Below are 18,550 nucleotides of genomic sequence, written 5' to 3'. Positions count from 1 at the left end.
TAGAAGCTACCTGACTTGTGATATAGCGTGAGAGACAAAACATGGAAGCAGAGAATCTAGCAGTCTACTCTTAAACCAAACATGAAAGAGATTTGCAAACAATTTTAAATGCTAATTTTTTCACTAAATTTTATTTACTCATCAGTTCAGTTCAGTCACTCAGTCATGTCTGACTCTTTGAGACCCCATGGACTGCAGCTCGCAAGGCTTCTCTGTCCATCACCAACTCCCGGAGTTTACTCAGACTCATGTCCATTGAGTCGGTGATGCCATCCAACCATCTCATCCTCTGTCGTCCCCTTCTCCTCTTGCCTTCCATCTTTCCCAGCATCAGGGTCTTTTCCAATGAGTCACTTCTTCACATCAGGTGGCCAAAGTATTGGAGCTTCAGCAGCAGTCCTTCCAATGAATATTCAGGATTGATTTCCTTTAGAATTGACTGATTGGATCTCCTTGCTACCCAAGGGACTCTTAAGAATCTTCTCCAACACCACAGTTCAAAAGCATCAATTCTTCTGCTCTCATCTTTCTTTATAGTCCAACTCTCACATCCATACATGACCACTGGAAAAACCATAGCCTTGACTAGATGCACCTTTGTTGGCAAAGTGATGTCTCTGCTTTTTAATATGCTGTCTAGGTAGGTCATAGCTTTTCTTCCAAGGAGCAAGGGTCTTTTAATTTCATGGCTGCAGTCACCATCTGCAGTGATTTTGGAGCTCCAAAAAATAGTCTGTCACTGTTTCCACTGTTTCCCCAACTATTTGCCATGAAGTGATGGGACCAGATGCCATGATCTTAGTTTTCTGAATGTTGAACTTTAAGCCATCTTTTTCACTCTCCTCTTTCACTTTCATCTAGAGGCTCTTTAGTTCTTCTTCGCTTTTTGTCGCAAGGGTGGTGTCATCTGCATAACTGAGGTTATTGATATTTCTCCCAGCGATCCTGATTCCAGATTGTGATTCATCCAGTCCAGCATTTCTTATGATGTACTCTGCATATAAGTTAAATAAGCAGGGTGAGAATATACAGCCTTGACATACTCCTTTCCCAATTTGGAACCAGTCTGTTGTTCCATGTCCATTTCTAACTATTGCTTCTTGACCTGCATACAGATGTCTCAGGAGGCAGGTCAGGTGGTCTGGTAGAAGTATATTATTCATTTAATTAGTTTATTAATGCTATTTTTAAGTGATTTAATAAATTTTCTAAATCACCCACTTTAGTTTTTAATATGGTAAATATTAACAGATATAAGTAAAAGTTTTTTGGTGGCCCTCAAAATATAAGAGTATACAGGGATCCTGAGAACAAAACGCTTGAGAATTATTTAGTAGCAGGGCCTATTACTGCTTCATAAAAAGTCGTTCCTCTAAAATTTGTGAAGATAAAGAAAAAGACTGTTCTCATTATTAAATTACAAAGACTGATCTCTGCTTGTAACATGACTGTCTAGAAAGACAGGCATTAAAGTAAAGAAGAGGGTCAGAGGTCAGAGGTTCCTGTCCCCTTCCTCATCCTCATTCCCCCTCTTCCCCAAACTATCTGCGGGAGGAAAGAGCCAACCCTGCCTTAATAAGAGTTTTGTCTATTTTCCTTTATCACTTTGTACTAATGATCTGTGAAAATGTGAAAAACTCATCATGGTAAGAAAGAGGAGGGTGAAATGGCTGAATAATGTATCAGTGAGAGGATCTGAGGTCCCTGAATGAGCCGCACTGACTCAACTGGAAAGCTATAGCTGCTGTGTTTTATAAGTATGACCCGATTCTAAGAAAAGTAGAACTACCAAAAAGAAAGAGAAGAGGGTAGGGACAGGGAGGAAGGAATGCAGGGAAGGAAAATGGAAAGGGAGGCTGTCATCCTGAGGAGTGATGACAGCCAGGAAGATCCACCCACGCATGATTGATTCTGACGCGCTTAAGCGAGGATTCCCACTAAAACTCTAGGCAGTTGCCACTCTGACAGTGATGAGAGCCTGGAGGAGTCACTGTGGCTGCAAAGTCCAACCGTAAAAGGAAGGACGCAGCACCAGGGGCGTGTAAGAGAGGACTCCAAGGGGAGGAGGCTTAGCAGAAATAAGTCTCACCCATGGCTGGAAGTCCACAGAGGACAGGGGTCGGACAGGAAAAGAAACTGCAGCCAGGGCTGGCTCTCCTGGAAGAGGGACAGGTGACACGGGGCGGCAGGGACACCAAGAGGGGTCCCCAGAGACCACAGCGCCGCAGGAGGGGGCAGACGTCAGTTACCAGGACGACAACCGCAGGCGCCCACAGAGGCTTCCTGAGGTGTTAAAGGACTACCTAGCAACCTCACGGAGATCCGCGCTGCTCCTGAGGGTGGAGAGACGAGACGAGACGGCACGGCGTGAAAAGGAAAAGCATTAAAATTCTTCAATCGCAAGTCTTCCAACAGCCATTTTCCACTTCTGATAATAACCAAATATTTAACCCAGCCTTCAAAATTTCAGTGTCCTAGAGAGTCCATCCTTGAATTATCACAATTATCCATGCAGTTTACAAATAGAAAAATAATGAGCTCCTAAGATCTATCTTTTTAACATCATCCTGTTACAAACGCTGTACTGTGTTCCTTGACTTCTTTCTTTCCTCTGCCAGTACAGTGTCCTTGCTGTGGTTTGACCCCTTATCCAACCTGTAACCCAACCCCCCAAAAACCAGTAAGGCCCTGCCTCGTGCAACACACCTGAACACGCTGAGCAGCAGGCCGAGCACCTGCAGGCGCCAGCCCGGACAGGCAGCCACGCCCCAGAGGACCACACGCCCCCCGAACCCCCGTGCACGGCGGGGGCAGCCTGGCTCTGCCCGAAAGCACAGACAGCTTCAGGTAAAACTGCCGCTCAAAACCCCGAGCCTCCGCGTTAAAGGGCAGATTTTGTCACAAAATCCTGATTTACAACAAAGCCCTGGCTACTGCCTCTGACCACGGCCTGACCTGCGCAGTACTGCCTTGTGGGTGGCTTCCAACTTTTAGCTGTGAAACCGGCCAACTCCTATGCTTCCACCTACCCCACTCTCGACTGCAACTCAGCTCCATTTCTAAAACTTCCTCCCTTTCAGGGTCCAGTTCTGAGACGCTCCTGACCACTGTCCCGGCCCTGCTGCCTGTCTTCACTCTTGGATTCAAGAGGCTGCATTTTGAATATGACTGGAGCACAAGAGAGATACTTGAAGTTAATACAGCACACCTGCAGATTAGCCCAGAAAAGGAAAAGGTATGAATTTATTCTAACATGATAAATCATTTTATTCATACTATTTCCAATAAAATGCAAGGCTTTAAAAAATAGTTTCAACTCTCTGCTTGTTGATAGTAACAACACCTAATACAACTTAGTTCCAACAGAGCAAGAGAAAAATAAATCTGTTTATTGTTTTGATAGAAATTGATCTGTATGTACAAGTCTAACTTACATACGGACTTCATAGAAGAAGGGGCATTTTAAAAATAAAAGAGATTACTTAGCAAATGTGACCACAATTATAAAATACTTATTTAATGAAGGTTACTAAACCACTTGCAGATAAGTAAATTCGTATTATTGCTATAATAATGGTAAAAGTCATCATATTTTTTAAAGTAGGTACAGAAGGGAATCACCATTCTTTAGTTCCAATGATATGACTATAACATCTGAGTGAATATCTCCCCAAAATACTGTATATATTGCAGACTGCTTTTTTGCGGCCCACTTAGTGAAACGTATATCATTAAGAGACCGTCCCCCCACTGCCTCTCTGCCGCAGCACCTCAGTCACCTCTCACCACCTCCGTAGGGAACCAGCTGAGGGTGGTGAGCTGACCAACACCACTCCATCTGGCTTCTGATCCTTACCCAGATGGCAGTGAACTTGGAGTGGAGCATAAGCACTGAAGTGTTTGTTTAATGATAGAATGAACTAGAAAAGGGGGAGCTAGAAAGGCATTCCAACATACGACACTGTGTTAGACTTCCTATGTTAGTATACCTTCTACCATTTTATTAGTAAGATTAGCAGCAAGAACCAAGGCCCATGCCAATGCATTTTCAACACACCATTCCATAGCACAGGAAGATGCTCAAAGACCAGCCCTAAGAAGAGACCCTTCCCGGTTACACCTTCCCCACCGAGAGCGTGAGGGCAAGCTCTCTCAGCACTGCTTAGAAAGGTCATGCTGTTACACTGCTATTAGGACACCATGGCAGGGAGAAAAGGGAAGTGGCTCATTAGTTCATTTCCCAGGAGGATTACTCTGGCTCTGGACTAAGTGATGAGAGGTGAGGCCTAGGCAGTACAGCATAAGGAGAGGGTGAAAGGGGAAGAGATTAGAAATAATTCACTTTATGTTCTTTGTGAATGATTCACTTTCATAGGAGCCATGCTAGTAAATCAGACACTTTACCATAATTCAGGCAATCATGATGCAAGAGAAGCTACATCCAAAATTATGGATTAAAAACTTACCACCTAGAAGGAAAATTTATTTTTAAAAAGAATCCAGAGGAGGAAAAGAAGAGAAACACATTTTCACATGGTTAGTTTTTATGACAGCTGCTATATATTCAACAGTCTTGTAAGAGCATGCATTGTACACAAGAATAAAAAAGTCTAATATACAAAACTTAGACAACAATCTCCAGTATGTAGCACACACTTTTAAAAACAAAGCTGAGAACTAATAATCACTGAAAACATGATTTTGAAGATACAGAGAAATTTGTATTTATAATTTTCTCCCTGATATGTAATTTTGCCACTATAATCAGTTGTTAATTATGTATGATTGGCATAAATCAAGATAATACTAACCATTCACTTATATAAACTCTTATAGTCCAGTTGCCAAAAAGAAGTGTAGTATATCACTCAGTCACTTAGTTCAATTCCTCAAACATTGAAGACGAGCGAATCCAAGACCTAGGGTTCTGACCCATGCACAGAACACCCCAGGGCGTCTTGTTTGTATATCAAGCGTGTGGAGTTATCTGAATAAATAACAAACCTCACACCTTTATTTAATGCTATGTTTCAAATTATTGTGATTAACAAGACACATGTTTATTTGAAAGTACTATTAAAACGATTAGCTTTTTAAAAAGCAATCCAGTTTTTAACAGAAATGGTGGTGGTAGTTTAATCGCTAAGTCGTGTCCGACTCTTGCGACCCCATGGACTGTACAGCCTGCCAGGCTCCTCTGTCCGTGGGATTCTCCAGGCAAGACTACTGAAACAAGTTGCCATTTCTTTCTCCAGGGGGTCGTCCCCAGCCAGGGACTGAACCCACATCTGCACTGGCAGGCGGATTCTTCACCACTGAACCACCAGGGAGGCCTCCTTAATAGAAACAGATGCCTGCAAATCTAGCTACTTCTACAGGAGTTCTATGACGTGTTCAACCTTTAAAGAAGGATCCAACTGTTACTAGATTCTTTTCTTCATTCTTACACATTTTCTCAGTCAGAACAGAGTCAATACACAACTATGGTATGTGGCTAGGACCGTAAGATAGCCGACGTGAAGAAGGTCCCCCATGCTGGGACCCATGGGCTTGGGTCAATGTTACGTGTGGACAAGCAAAATCAAAAGTGTCTCCTTCAGCTGATAGTCAGATTAGGAAACTGAGTAAGAGGCGACGAAGGGAACAGAGTCGCAGCTGTTATCACAGGACCAACAGGGGACAGCAGTGGAAACCTGCTTCATCAGTAACAGGAAAACAGGTTAGGACGGTACGCTGACTGGCCAGCCCCACGTCAAGCTGAATTAATGTTGGACTCTGACACTCACTCCAAGGCTCACACCGTGGGAATCCCAGTACTTCTCTCCACAAGACATTTTACCACCCTGTTAAACTGAGGCTTTTCCCCTCAGTCCATCTCAATGACCCCATACAGCTCCGTTTGCCTTTCTTAAAGGGGAGAACAAGAAAAGGAGTTATCCTTTTTCTTGTTTAAAATAAGGTGTGACCTTTTGGAACAGAAAAACAAACGAGGGCCATTATCTAAGTTTTAGTTCTTTTAATGTGATTTCTTAATTGTAGGGTCAAAACCATATGGAAAGTCAAGGGATGATATAGACTACTTATAAGCAATGTGATTTTCTCTTCAAAATAAATGGATGTGGGACTAGGAAATAATTTTTGTGCTATGTACATGTTGATCTGTGTTTATCTAAAACATTTCTTATTGTCTCTAATATGAACAGTTTAAGTAAGAGCTAAAATTCCACCTCTGTGAAAGGTGAAACTTTAGTTATAATTATAAATTTAAGAAGTTCATGCTATACTTTATGTAGATTATATTGATATTTCAACAAGCAAAAGACCAGGTAAGCTGAGGGGTGTTTAAAAAACTTATCTCTTAACACTTGCTACTATATTTAGTGAAAACATAGTCAACACTTTCAGATCGAACTTAACATCCTTTTTCTGCTATCCTGTATCAACCCTCATAGCTAACCAAAACACAAAACCAAAACCAAAAGTAAAAGCTCAGTCTCTGCCATCTAGTGGACAAAGAAGATAACAGACCACGCGCATTATAGCTAGAACAACTCCAGACAAGTAGACAATACAGTACTTCCTTAAAATTATGCTCAGTGCTAGCATGTAAGAAAGCTATTTCTTTTTCCAAAGGTTTATGTTTACCTACCTGCCATGTAGAGAATGAGATAAAAGAAGGCAGAGGGTAAACATGTATGAACACAAAAGCAAAGATAAGCCCAGGAAATTCTGGAGCTCTCTCTGTAAGACAGCTCCACACCCCTACACTTACATGGCCGTGGAGATCTGTGTTAAGAAGCATCATTGCACAGGTGAGGCAATGGACTCCATCTAATGGAAGAGACAAGGACAGAAAGCATTAATTCACTAGTTCCTGTTGGACCACTCAATATTATTAAAACAGCATACCTATGCTTAATTAAGAACCTATGAAAACACAATCCTGTGGCTAGGCACAATTAATCATATTCATTTGGGGAAACAGAAAATAGATAAGAAAACGTTATTAAAAGAATCTCAGTGCACAGACTTGAACTCTACTGGTGATGAAGTCAATTGGTCCTAACTCTGAAGGACAATTTGACAGTAAATGTCTCAAGCTTTGAAACAGTGTCCTTTGACACAGCAAATCCACTTCGGAAACTTCATATTAATACTAATGAAATAAAAGAGCTACCCGAAATACAAGCTACCCAAAATACAAGCAAGCTAAAGGAAGCTTGCTGACAATGGGAGTGAGTGAATATGACCCACCTAAAACACAATTCTGTTATGTTGAAGTCATTAAAAATGCTGTCCAAGTACACACGTTGAAATGGAAAGATATTTCACAATAATTATATCCAGTATGATTCTATTTAAATATAATACATCTAGAATGATCTATAACATAGTATTAAAAGATATTATTATCTATGGATAATAAAATTATAATTTTACTCTTTTTACTTATAGTTTCTCAATTTTCTATAAGATATGGAAAAGAAAATAAATTATTTAATGCTGTTATTTTTAAAATTTTATTTTCTAGAATGAAAGTGAATTAGGAAAGAAGCAAAAGTTAAAGAAAACCAATATGTGCATCTTCCACTGCTTACTCTTTGAGTATTAGTTCTCTGGCTAAAAATATATAGACAGGAATAGTTATCCTTCCACTTGCCACTCCTTTAAGGCAACATTTAGGTTGACTGGCCCAGGATACAACTGATCAGACAAAAGTGAAATACTGAAATAATCACTGAAGATTTAAAAATTAACTACCTAAAGGAAATGCGTTACCCAAACCAGCAAGATCATTTCACACTTACATGGAAACATCACTTTCTCTTCTTATTTTACAAAGGGAAAGAAAAAGCTCTATTCTCTCCCTGCAATTCTCAATCCAAGTACAGTGCAGCAGTTGCAGATGGGAGAAAAATCTTATTAATTTATACTAAATGTACAAAAAGGTTTGTCCAACTGCTGAATTCATGAATTAAAGATGCCTCATTTTCCAAAATATGCCTTTGAGTTCAGTAGGTGATTTCTCTAAGTAGAATATCTCTAAGCAGATGCTGCTGAATGCCTAAAAGTTCACTTATTCCAGTATTCTAAATACATATAAAAACAGGTTCTTCAAAGTATTTATAAAACTCTGCAGCCAACTCTCAAATATCTTCATCAACAGCCAACTGAATACACGAATCCACAGTCCCTGCTTCACTTAGGAATGTCAGGGTCTTCTCAGATTTGAAGAACGTTCTAACAAAAACAATTCACCTCTATACCTTTCATTTTCTTGTCAAGACCAACAGTGATACAGTGAATAAATGGTCTTAGCAGAGTCAAAAGAATAAAGAAAGACAGTTCCCATTTTACAGATGAGAACATGACTTTAACAATCAGACAATTTAGCTACAGCCTGCAGGGCAGAGGCAGGAGGAACAACCGCTTTCGTCAATATAAAGAACACTGACACAATGTTAACTGGCCATACAGAAGTTAAGAGACAATTATAATTCCTAGTGCATCTAGTCTCAGTGACCTAGTCTAGAATTCTTAGGTTTATGAAAGATACTCCAACTGGAAGTGAATATTTTTTTATATTAAACCCTGAAAGCTTGGCCTTATTATAAGAATTGAAATGGAGAAATGATCTCTCTTCATAGAGTATATAAAAAATTAAATAGCTTAAAGTTGCTTTTTAAAATAGTAAACACAAATATAGGTCATTAAAATCATAAACCTGAGTCAGTGGTCAGTGTTGGAAAAATGAATGCCCAAAAAAAGCATTGGAGATACAACCATACGCCCCAGTGAGATTTGCAAATGTTTCTGGAACTAACCATAAAACTACACATGCACTTCATCAGGAAGCTTAGAAAATCAGGTGTATGGGAAGAAGAAAGTGGAGAGCTAGCTTTTCATTTATTACAGGGTGCATGGACACTAAAATCTCAGTGACAAACCACAAGCGATTTAAAGAAAGTACACTGTCATACTACGGATGTGGAAAATAAAGTGAAACTGCCGGAGTGACGAGCATCGAGCAGCCACTAAAGACCGGTTTCAAAGAGCATCTGACGACAGGAGGGGTGCTCACCAGGCAAGGGAAGGGCAGTAGGAGACAGAGTTCTGTAATGATTCCAACCTGACATAAAGTATTGTACAAATAGACTAAAAGGAAGTAAATCAAACTGCCAACAGTTATTTCTAGGCAAGTAGACATAACTCGATGATTTTCATTTTCTTCTACATAATTTTCTATATTTCCCACAATAAAATGTAACCTTTATATTGAGAAAAATAGCCCTTGTTATAAAGAAGAAATTTAAGCATTTCCATCAGATTACCTTGTGAAGCAATGGTATCTGGGTTACAGTAAAAATATCTATTGGAGAAGTGTACTAAAACTCTCTCTCGTTCTTGGGTTTCTCCCACAAGAGAAAATGCTTTAAAGAAATACCTAAAAAAGAGTTAAAAGGGAAAAGGTGAATTTTTAGAAAATGTGACTATACTGTTTGACTGTTAAACTTAATTCATATAAACATAAGAAACTAATAATACAAGGTAAGATATTTTAGTTATTCTTTAAAAATCACTAGATGGTTATTCAACATAAATCTATATTGACACTATTATTATAGGAAATGTCTATAAAAAAGATGACAGAGCAACAGCATGGTGGCCAATACATCAAAAAACAGGCTTGGGAAGGTGGGTGATTTCCACATATGATGTCAAGAAGCCATTTTTAAAGATGAGTCAGAAAAAACTAAGGAACACTGAGGTCTGGATGCATAACCACATGATCTATGTCTTAAAACTTGACAAAGATCACAGTGTTTCTTTGTCATTTTGTTACTTGACGGTAATGACCCACTATTAAAATTACAATTATACAGTCTTGTGCACAGTAGATTTCTGTTCATTTTATTTTGCCTATTATTACCACAGTCTATCTTTAACTTGCTACGTGAGAAAGAGACTGGAAAATAAAACCCTAATTTATTTTTTGAATTAGGAATGCCAATCTAGATCAGAGTCACTGAGAGTACCATCTATTAGAGATGTATCCAGGACTCTCACTATACAAAGTAATGCACTGCCCTAAACGTGAGACGAGAAAGAAAAAAATTATTTAAAATGTCCTAAGAAAACCTGCTTTTGAGAGAAACATATCATAAACCATATTTGATGATGAAAATGTTGCTGACTTCCTTACTTGCAGTTAATCTAAATTATATTGACCTAACTTTAATTTCTCTTGATTTTTTTTTTTATAAACCACATGAGAAAGCAAAGCAAAAATATAGATCTTTCCCCCACCTTTCCCTGTTTTCATCAGAAAACCTCTAAGTACCCCTGATTCATGCAAAGAGCCAGAGACTAACTCACTGCCTGATTCATGCAAAGAGCCAGAGACTAACTCACTGCTGTGCATTCTAACTGAACATCTTCACTTTACCTCGCAGGCTTCAGTTTCCTGATCTGTAAAACTAGAGTGTTACACAAGATGATCTCAGAGCTCCTCCAGGCTCTGAGTTTATAAGATTAAATGCTGGCTGGGTTTTACCTTCAGCCGCGCTTAGAAATTGACAGTACAGTATGGTGTGAGACGTGAGGGTCAGGGTGTTTCCAAACCCATCTGAACAGATCAGCAACAAGTAATACTGACTAAAATGGTTTTACAGATACTTTCTGCTGATTATCCTGATATTGATTTTTATCCTGTTCATTAGGTAATTTCAAAGTACTCTTTGAAAAAGCTATTAGGCTATTGTAAACAAATAATTAGAGAAAAAAGTCTTTAATTCTGCAGTCTATAAACTGTGCCTTTTTAAAAAATTTGATCATTCAAAAACCAAATTCCCACAGATTCCATTTCTCCAAGCCTTACTTTGCCAGCTATTCTTTACTCTGTCATATACTTCGTGCAGAATATGGGTTCATATGTAATTTCACAAAGACAATACATTTTCCCCACTTTCCACAATGTTTACTCTCCATGATACACTCTGAGCTAAGGTCACAAAATAACTGTGGGTCTAAAAAAGTAAAAATCAGACTTTACCTTCAGCACATCATTTTCTATTCTCAGAATTAACTATTTAGAAGCAAAGAACAGGTAATATTTAATCATACCTGAGAGATTGATCCAGTGTCATTCCTGTAAAATCAAAAAACTTCAAATATTCTTCCGCAACTAGTTTGCTAAATTCATTGCTGTAAGAAAATAAAATAGACTTGGTTATTAAAACTGAAGCCACCAGAACACACACACACACACACGCGCACGCGTGTAAGGATGCACTCTGACACCAGCCCTGGGACGGGACGTACTTCTTGCCTAGGTGCTTTGCCACATCCGACCGTTTGAACCTGTCGAGTTGATAAAGGCGCTTGGCCAGCCTTTTGGCTGCTTCTATGTTGCTGCTGGTACCGTTACTGAGACTTCCTGAGGCCTCCTTTTCCAGAATTTCAGTGCTCCCCATTTCAGAATGAGCCTCTAGCAGAGATGTTTTCACCCCAGCATTGCTGTAAGAATTGATAAAGAAGGAAACAAAAGAATAGAAAAGATTGTTTTTGTGTGGCAAAAAGGAAAATAGCTAAGGAAATCATCATAATATTGTAGAACAAATGAAAAACTATTTTAAATGATATATCTTATGCTTAATTATTAATAAAAATATTCTCAGTTACTCTATTTTGACATACTAGAGAATTGATTGCTTAAACCCTAGATGAGCAGTTCTCAAAACTTTTGGTCTCAAACCTTGATATTCTTAGAAGTATAGAAGACTTCAAAGACCTTTGTGTATGTGGGTTATGTCTACTGATATTCACTGCATGAGTAATTAAAATGGAAAAATTCAAATATTCACTTAATAATAAAAAATCCATTTCACAAATATAGATAACATATTTAATTAAAAACAGCTATATTTTCTAAAACAATAGCATAAATTGTAAAGAGACAAGCAAGAGCGATTTATGTCTTTTATAAATTTCTTTAATGTCTGGTGAAACTAGAAGACAGCTGGACTTCACAGTCACTTCTACATTAGATCATCAACAATACATCATTGTGGCTGAAAATATCAAGAAAATCTGGCCTCCACAGAAATAGAAAACTAGGGAGCACTTTAATATCATTAATTGTGGATATTGCTTTTTGATATGATGCCAAAATAAAACAAGTGGTAGTTTCTTAAAAGTTAGTTGTAATATACTGATAGAATCTAAACTTCTATCAATGAGTTTTTTGTACTCTTACATTAAAAATGTCCCACACTTTGAAAGCATCTTACCCAGGCATGATTCTGCAACATAAATTGGTCAATTGAAGAATATTTGCTGACACATTTCATTATTTAAAAAAGAAATTTACTAACATTACCACTAACATCCTCAGAAAAGTTGCTAAGTACTGGAAAGCTGCTAAACTTGCTGGTAGATACAAGTTTTCCAAAATTCTAATTTTTGATTGAAACTTAAGTTTTATCACAGCTACAAAAAAAACACAACGGTTGTTTTCCTTAAATAGGCTCACTCCATTAGTTTTCAAGAAAATGTTTGCCAAAGCCAGTTTATCAGTTAGACTTTGAAAGAAAATGGCATTTCCATGAAAAAAGTGACCAGCGTAAAGCTCACAACTCAAACTACATGCGTGCTTTTGCTAGAGTGCTTCAAGTAGAGTTTGCATTTCACTGCACGTGAAATGAAATGGCAGGTGGCCAAGGGCTGAAAGGTAATTAATTGGCACTGCTTGATCAAGGACATCATGAGGTGAAACCGGCCTTCATTCCTCTTTTGCACGCACAGCAGAGAAGAATAAAGCGCGCTGGACCAGCGTGGAGCCACTGCCTTGACTGGCACTGGGGCTTCCATCACTCCTTTTGTACAGTTAGCGTGTATCAGCTTTGCTATCAACAGGGTGACAGAGGAAAACAGGGCTGCACTGTTATTACAAAATAATTTTGGCCTCACAAACCCACTGAAAGGGTCCCAGGAAGCCACAGAATCCCACGTGAGAAGCTCGGCTCTAGCTGGGTGCCGCAGCACACGCCTCTAGCACCAGCACCGAGAACGCTGTGACTCCCAGGCCTTCATTTCGACTTCTGACAACGCAGGGCTATGCCCAAGGCAAACAGCTGTGCTTGGGGAGCCTTCCAGCACACTCACTGTGGACTCTAAAGCAAAGATTTTTTTTTTTTTGCTGTGATGAACCAGAGAGTAACTATTTCAGGCTTGCAGGCCACATAAGCTCGCTGTCACACATGCTTTTTTTGATTTTGTTGTTTTTTCACAACCTTTCAATAATGTAAACGCCAGGAATCCTAGTCTGCATTCCCTTGCCCTACTCCACAGCTCTTTAACTTGTCCTGAATTATAAGCAGAGAATCATTGACTGTCCAAACCAGGACAGTCTGAGAAGGAAACACAGATGGTAAAATCATTAAATATGTGGTTACAATGGGAGGAAAAAATTACCAAAAAAAAAAAAAACCTAGCTGTAACCTTACAAAAAATCCTTATAGCAAAGGGAAGACATTTTCAAGCAGAACTGCTCAAGCTCTACCTTGGCACCTATCTACCTAAGTCACGACGTCCGATGTCGCTCTGACCCGCCATCTGAGCGGCAGCTTCTGTCTGCACAGCCAGCTGATGACCAAGGATCACCTGGGGCTGCAGGGTCCCGGCGCCCCCAGCCACTGCCGGGCGTGAAGGGTCACTGTCCCTCGAAGCCTCTCGCCAAGCCCACTTATCAGCAAGCACTGCACAAGTCTTTTACACCCAAATCATGTGAAATTTCTGTTCAACACATCAGCTCACACACTCCAGACGTGACTGTGGAGAAGCTGGAGGTTCAAAGTGGAGGTGTGCAAACCTGGGCTGACTTCTTTTACTGTAACCATTGATAATAATGCTTCATTTTTCTAAAGTCGAAGTCAAATGCTAAACCATAGTCCATGACAAGACAACAGACACAAACGGGAATCCACCCAGGCAAACCAAGACATTTGGTAACCCTCCCTAAACAATCAGCCACCTTAAACAACTTTCCAATAGAAAGACCCACCAATTAAAATAAATTGCCTTATTGCAATAAAATCTTCACGTAAATACATTTAAATATTGTTTTCATTGTAAACCTTCCTTTATAAAGTTCACATTACCAAATGGTTTTGTGAAATTTGTCCTATCAGACAATTGAATTCTTTAATTATTATATACAGCAAACCTGTAAGCAAATTCATAGAAAATTATTTCTTTTAAAGGTCACCTCACCCTTTGTGTTTTCCCAAGTAAATGGTGGAAGTATAAAACATTTATTCTAAGAACTCTTTTATTTACAGTCAAGTAGGCTTTATAATTATGAAAAGAAAACCCGTGGAGTGGTGCCCCCATACATTCTCTTACTCTGCATGTTAGTGATTCTGTAGGAAAAAAAACAATGTCAAAGAAAGGATTTTTCTTCTCAAATAAACTTCTACTTATTATTGCTTACTTCTCAGGGCAAACTCATGGCATGCATTTAGTCACTCCATGAAAACAGCGTAATTATACTACATACACAGTACTGAAATGATGCCGTTCAAATACAAGAGGATTATCGTAACAAATATATTCATTAGAGGTACTTAAAAATACAAGAAATTTTAAAATGCAGTATTGATTCCTATCCCTTACGTTTCCCATTTCTCGTGTTTACTGCCTCTCCGCCTGTCCTGGCCAGTCTATTTCACCTCATTTTCCTCATATTCCCCAGGAGGAGGTAATTTAAAAATCTGTACCAATCAGACTTTTCTGACTCTTCTTGAAAAAACTTCAGAGAAGAGGGAAGTAAGGAATAAAATGAAGATAAGCATTTGCAACCCTAGATGGCTTCATTCCACCCCATTACAAGCAGAGAGGCTGTGCTTTCGGACTCAGAAAGCCTGAAGTGTGATGGCAGCAGGGACTCACCAGCAGTATGACCGACACCAAGAGGCCATCCTGGAGCCGACGGGGCACCGAGGCCATCCTTCCTCTCAGCAGCCCCTCCCCAGGACTCGCCACCCTCCCCCCAACCCCAACCAGTGCCACTGTCTGCTGGTTCACAGGGCTTCCAAGGACCTGGCTGGCTCCCTATGAGGTCATATTACTATGACCTCACACTCTTGGAAGTGTTTACTGTTGGGGGGTTGTAATGCTTTTACAGTCCTAATAAAAACAGAAGCCAGAACACAGGGGCCACTGTACATCAACGGCATAAACAACAGTGGCAGCTCAGCCTTGTTCACACGAAGCAACTGATGACCCCTCGGCGGGGGTGACACCCCCGTTTGTTTCCTGGAATACACAAGACATTGTCCGTCTAGTCTGCTGAGTGTTAGATGCTTTCAGGAGTCTGAATTTTCCCTTCTTTATAGCTCCCTTTTTCTTCTCGATCAAGTAACTTTAAATCTTCTAAGGTAAAATCCTTACCAGTCACTTAAATATAGAAAAGACTCCCCAAAGGTCTATATCTCCCTGGGATATATATAAATGCACACCTCGAAACAAATATGGTTATACCCTATCGTCAATATCATCAAGAGAAGGACCAGATCACTGAGTCTGACCACCAAGCCTTTTCACAACCTTTTTAGCATACTAGGATTAAAGCACTTCCCAAATAAAATTAATAGCACACCCAGTTAAATCAGAATTTCAAATAAACATAAAATAGTTTTTATTGAAAGTATGTCTTGATAATTTTATGGGACATATGGACACTAAAAAAAAAAAAAACTTCATTATTCACTTGAAATTCAAATTTAACTGGGCATCCTGATTTTACCTGATAACTCTATCTCATGAATGCCTGTTCTAAATCATATTCCTTCCAGGTCTGTTTGACTGGCTTTTGTGATTTAATTTTTATTCCTACTATTTTTCTATTGTTTTGTCGTCTCTCCGTTGACTGTGATCTGCTGATTCCTCCCTAGTGTCCCCCAAATACAAAAGGAAAACCCTCTTTCTCTGCACTGTGACTCTTCTTCCCCAGCCTGCACACTGCCACCACGCGTGTCATAAAATAAAATCCCCCCTTGACAAATATCCTGCACAAGATGAAAGCCCACATCCTGTGGCAGGTCGGTAAGGCCCTTCCCGAGCCGACCCCGAATGCCCGTTTACACTGGTCACCTCCACTGCCTTTGTGTTTGGGCCACATGGAGACGTCAGCTGGGCTCACACCTCTTCCCCCTGTCCTTCCCATCGTCACTCCCGTCACCCCTACCCCCAAAGTCCTGGAGTGCACAAATTCTGCAAACTCATGATCCTACAAGAGCCCAAGGGAAATAACAGCTATTCTAAGAATCTTACTCCAACTCCCTGGCTGCATTCTCAGAGCAAACCTAGTTATTTCCTTATTACAGCTCTGCATTTTCAAAGTCCTACCTCTCTCACCTACCACTATCTTAAACTTCACTTTGTACCCACAAGAGTGGGCTGAGATTAGTCAACAGCCATCTTTTAAAAGAACGCAGAACTGAGCAACTGTGTCCATGCCTTTTGATGTCTTCTGTGCTCCGACAGGAACAACATGGGGCACTAACTTTCTATCGTGTTCAGTTGCCAAATCGTGACCGACTTTTGCGACCCCCGTGGACTGTGGCAGGCCAGGCCTCCCTGTGCCTCACCATTTCTTGGAGTTTGCCCAAGTTCATGTCCATTGAATCAGTGATGCCATCCAAACATCTCATCCTCTGTCGCCCTCTTTTCCTTCTGCCTTCAATCTTTCCCAGCACCAGGGTCTCTTACAGTGAATCAGCTCTTCACATCAGGTAGCCAAAGTACTGGAGTTTCATTAGGTTGGTACAAAAGTAACTGCGGTTTTGGACTATGAATTTTAAATCACTATAACTAAGCTCAAACACATCATTATTAATCAAAACAGGAATCACCACAATCAACACACTTTTGCCAACAGGAAATAAAGCAAAAAAAAAAAAAAAAAATCCATGCTTCACGATCTGATGAACTCTGGGAAAGCGTTTTCTGCCTCCTAATGGTTGTGGAAGCATTTTCCCTGCAGAAAGTTTTCAAGATGCCTGAAGAAGTGGTAGTCAGTTGGCAATATGTCAGGCGAAATGGCGGGTGAGATGAAACTTTGTAGCACAGTTCATTCAACTTCTGAAGCATTGATTCTGAAACGTGTGGTCAGGACTTGTCGTGGACTAGAATTGGGCCCAATCTGTTGACCAATACCAGACCAATTTCAGTGCATCTCATCAATTTGCTGAGCCTACTTCTCAGATGTAATGGTTTCCCCAGGATTCAGAAAGCTGTAGTGGATCAGACGGGCAGCAGACCACCAAAGTGACCATGACCCTTTTCTGGTGCAAGTTTGACTTTGGAAAGTGCTCTGGAGTTTCTTCTCGGTCCAACCACTAAGCTCGTCATCACCGGCTGTCATATAAAACCCACTTTTTAGTTACATGTAATAATCTGATTGAGAAATGGTTTGTTGTTGTGTACAGTAAGAGAAGACAACACTTCAAAATGATTTTTTTTTAAATTTTCGGTCAGCTCATGAGGCACCCACTTATCAAAATTTTTCACCTTCCCAATTTGCTTCAAATGCTAATGACCATAGAATGGCTGACACTGAGTTCTTCGGCAACTTCTTGTGTAGCTGTAAGAGGATCAGATTTGATAATGCCCCCAGTTGGTTGTTGTCAACTTCCATGGGCCAGCCACAACATTCCTCATCTTCAAGGCTCTCTTCTCTTTTGCAAAACTTCTTGAACCACCCCTACACTGCATGTTCATTAGCAGTTGCTGGGCCAAATGCATTGTTGATGTTGCAACTTGTCTCTGTTGCTTTATGACCCATTTTGAACTCGAATAAACATATTGCTCAAATTTGCTTTTTGTCTAGCATCATTTCTATAGTCTAAAATAAGTATAAAATAAACAGCAAGTAATAAGTCGTTAGCAAAAAAACAGAAAGCAAGAAATGCACATTAAAATGATGTATAACATAACTACATTTAAGAACATATTCTAATATCAAACGGCAAAGTTTACCAATATAAAAAAAAAAAAAAACGCAATTACTTTTGCACCAACCTAATAGTTCAGTATAACTGAACCTGAAAAGTTCCAAGGGGACTGATATCAGCAGAGGGTACCAGATACACTATCTCATTTCATACTTACTTTAAGTTTTTTAAGTGTCTTTAAATGTTTATATAATTGTGATAATAAAACTAGGATAAAAAAATTAAGAAGGCTAAGGTACACCTGCATTTAGAAAACAATGAACAGTCACCTACCTCAGTTGCATACATAAGCTAGTCAGAGGCAAGTCAGAAGAACCCCAAGGAGTAAGAGGAAATGACTCCAGTCACAAGGGGAATAAAAGGCCAAAGGGAGTGTTGTGACCATGTAGACTGAGGATGCAGTCATGGAGGCCCGAAGTTAGCAGACTCAGGGGAGTCAGAATGAAGGTAGTCAAGAAGGGTTCTCAGGGCAATAGCATGAGTGAGAGACACTTAAAATGCAGAAGCATAAACATCCACTGAGAAAGGAAAGGACG

The 18,550-nt window shown here is 39.8% G+C and overlaps 1 protein-coding gene across 14 annotated transcripts in view; it reads right to left on the bottom strand.

Annotated features, from left to right (window-relative positions):
• Nucleotides 1-18,550, bottom strand: part of PSD3 (pleckstrin and Sec7 domain containing 3) — a 575,456-nt gene that overhangs the window by 220,221 nt on the left and 336,685 nt on the right. For all 14 annotated transcript variants that reach the window (XM_043893683.1, XM_043893690.1, XM_043893691.1 and 11 more), the window contains 4 exons: nt 11,323-11,517; nt 11,125-11,205; nt 9,333-9,445; nt 6,773-6,831 (listed from right to left, as the gene is read on the bottom strand). In XM_043893683.1, the coding sequence (XP_043749618.1) occupies nt 6,773-6,831; nt 9,333-9,445; nt 11,125-11,205; nt 11,323-11,517 (448 nt within the window). The remainder of the gene's footprint in view (nt 1-6,772; nt 6,832-9,332; nt 9,446-11,124; nt 11,206-11,322; nt 11,518-18,550) is intronic.

The sequence above is a fragment of the Cervus elaphus genome, chromosome 32 (assembly GCF_910594005.1).
Source record: "Cervus elaphus chromosome 32, mCerEla1.1, whole genome shotgun sequence".
Classification (NCBI taxonomy): Eukaryota; Metazoa; Chordata; class Mammalia; order Artiodactyla; family Cervidae; genus Cervus; species Cervus elaphus.
This window is presented reverse-complemented; position numbering and strand designations above follow the sequence as displayed.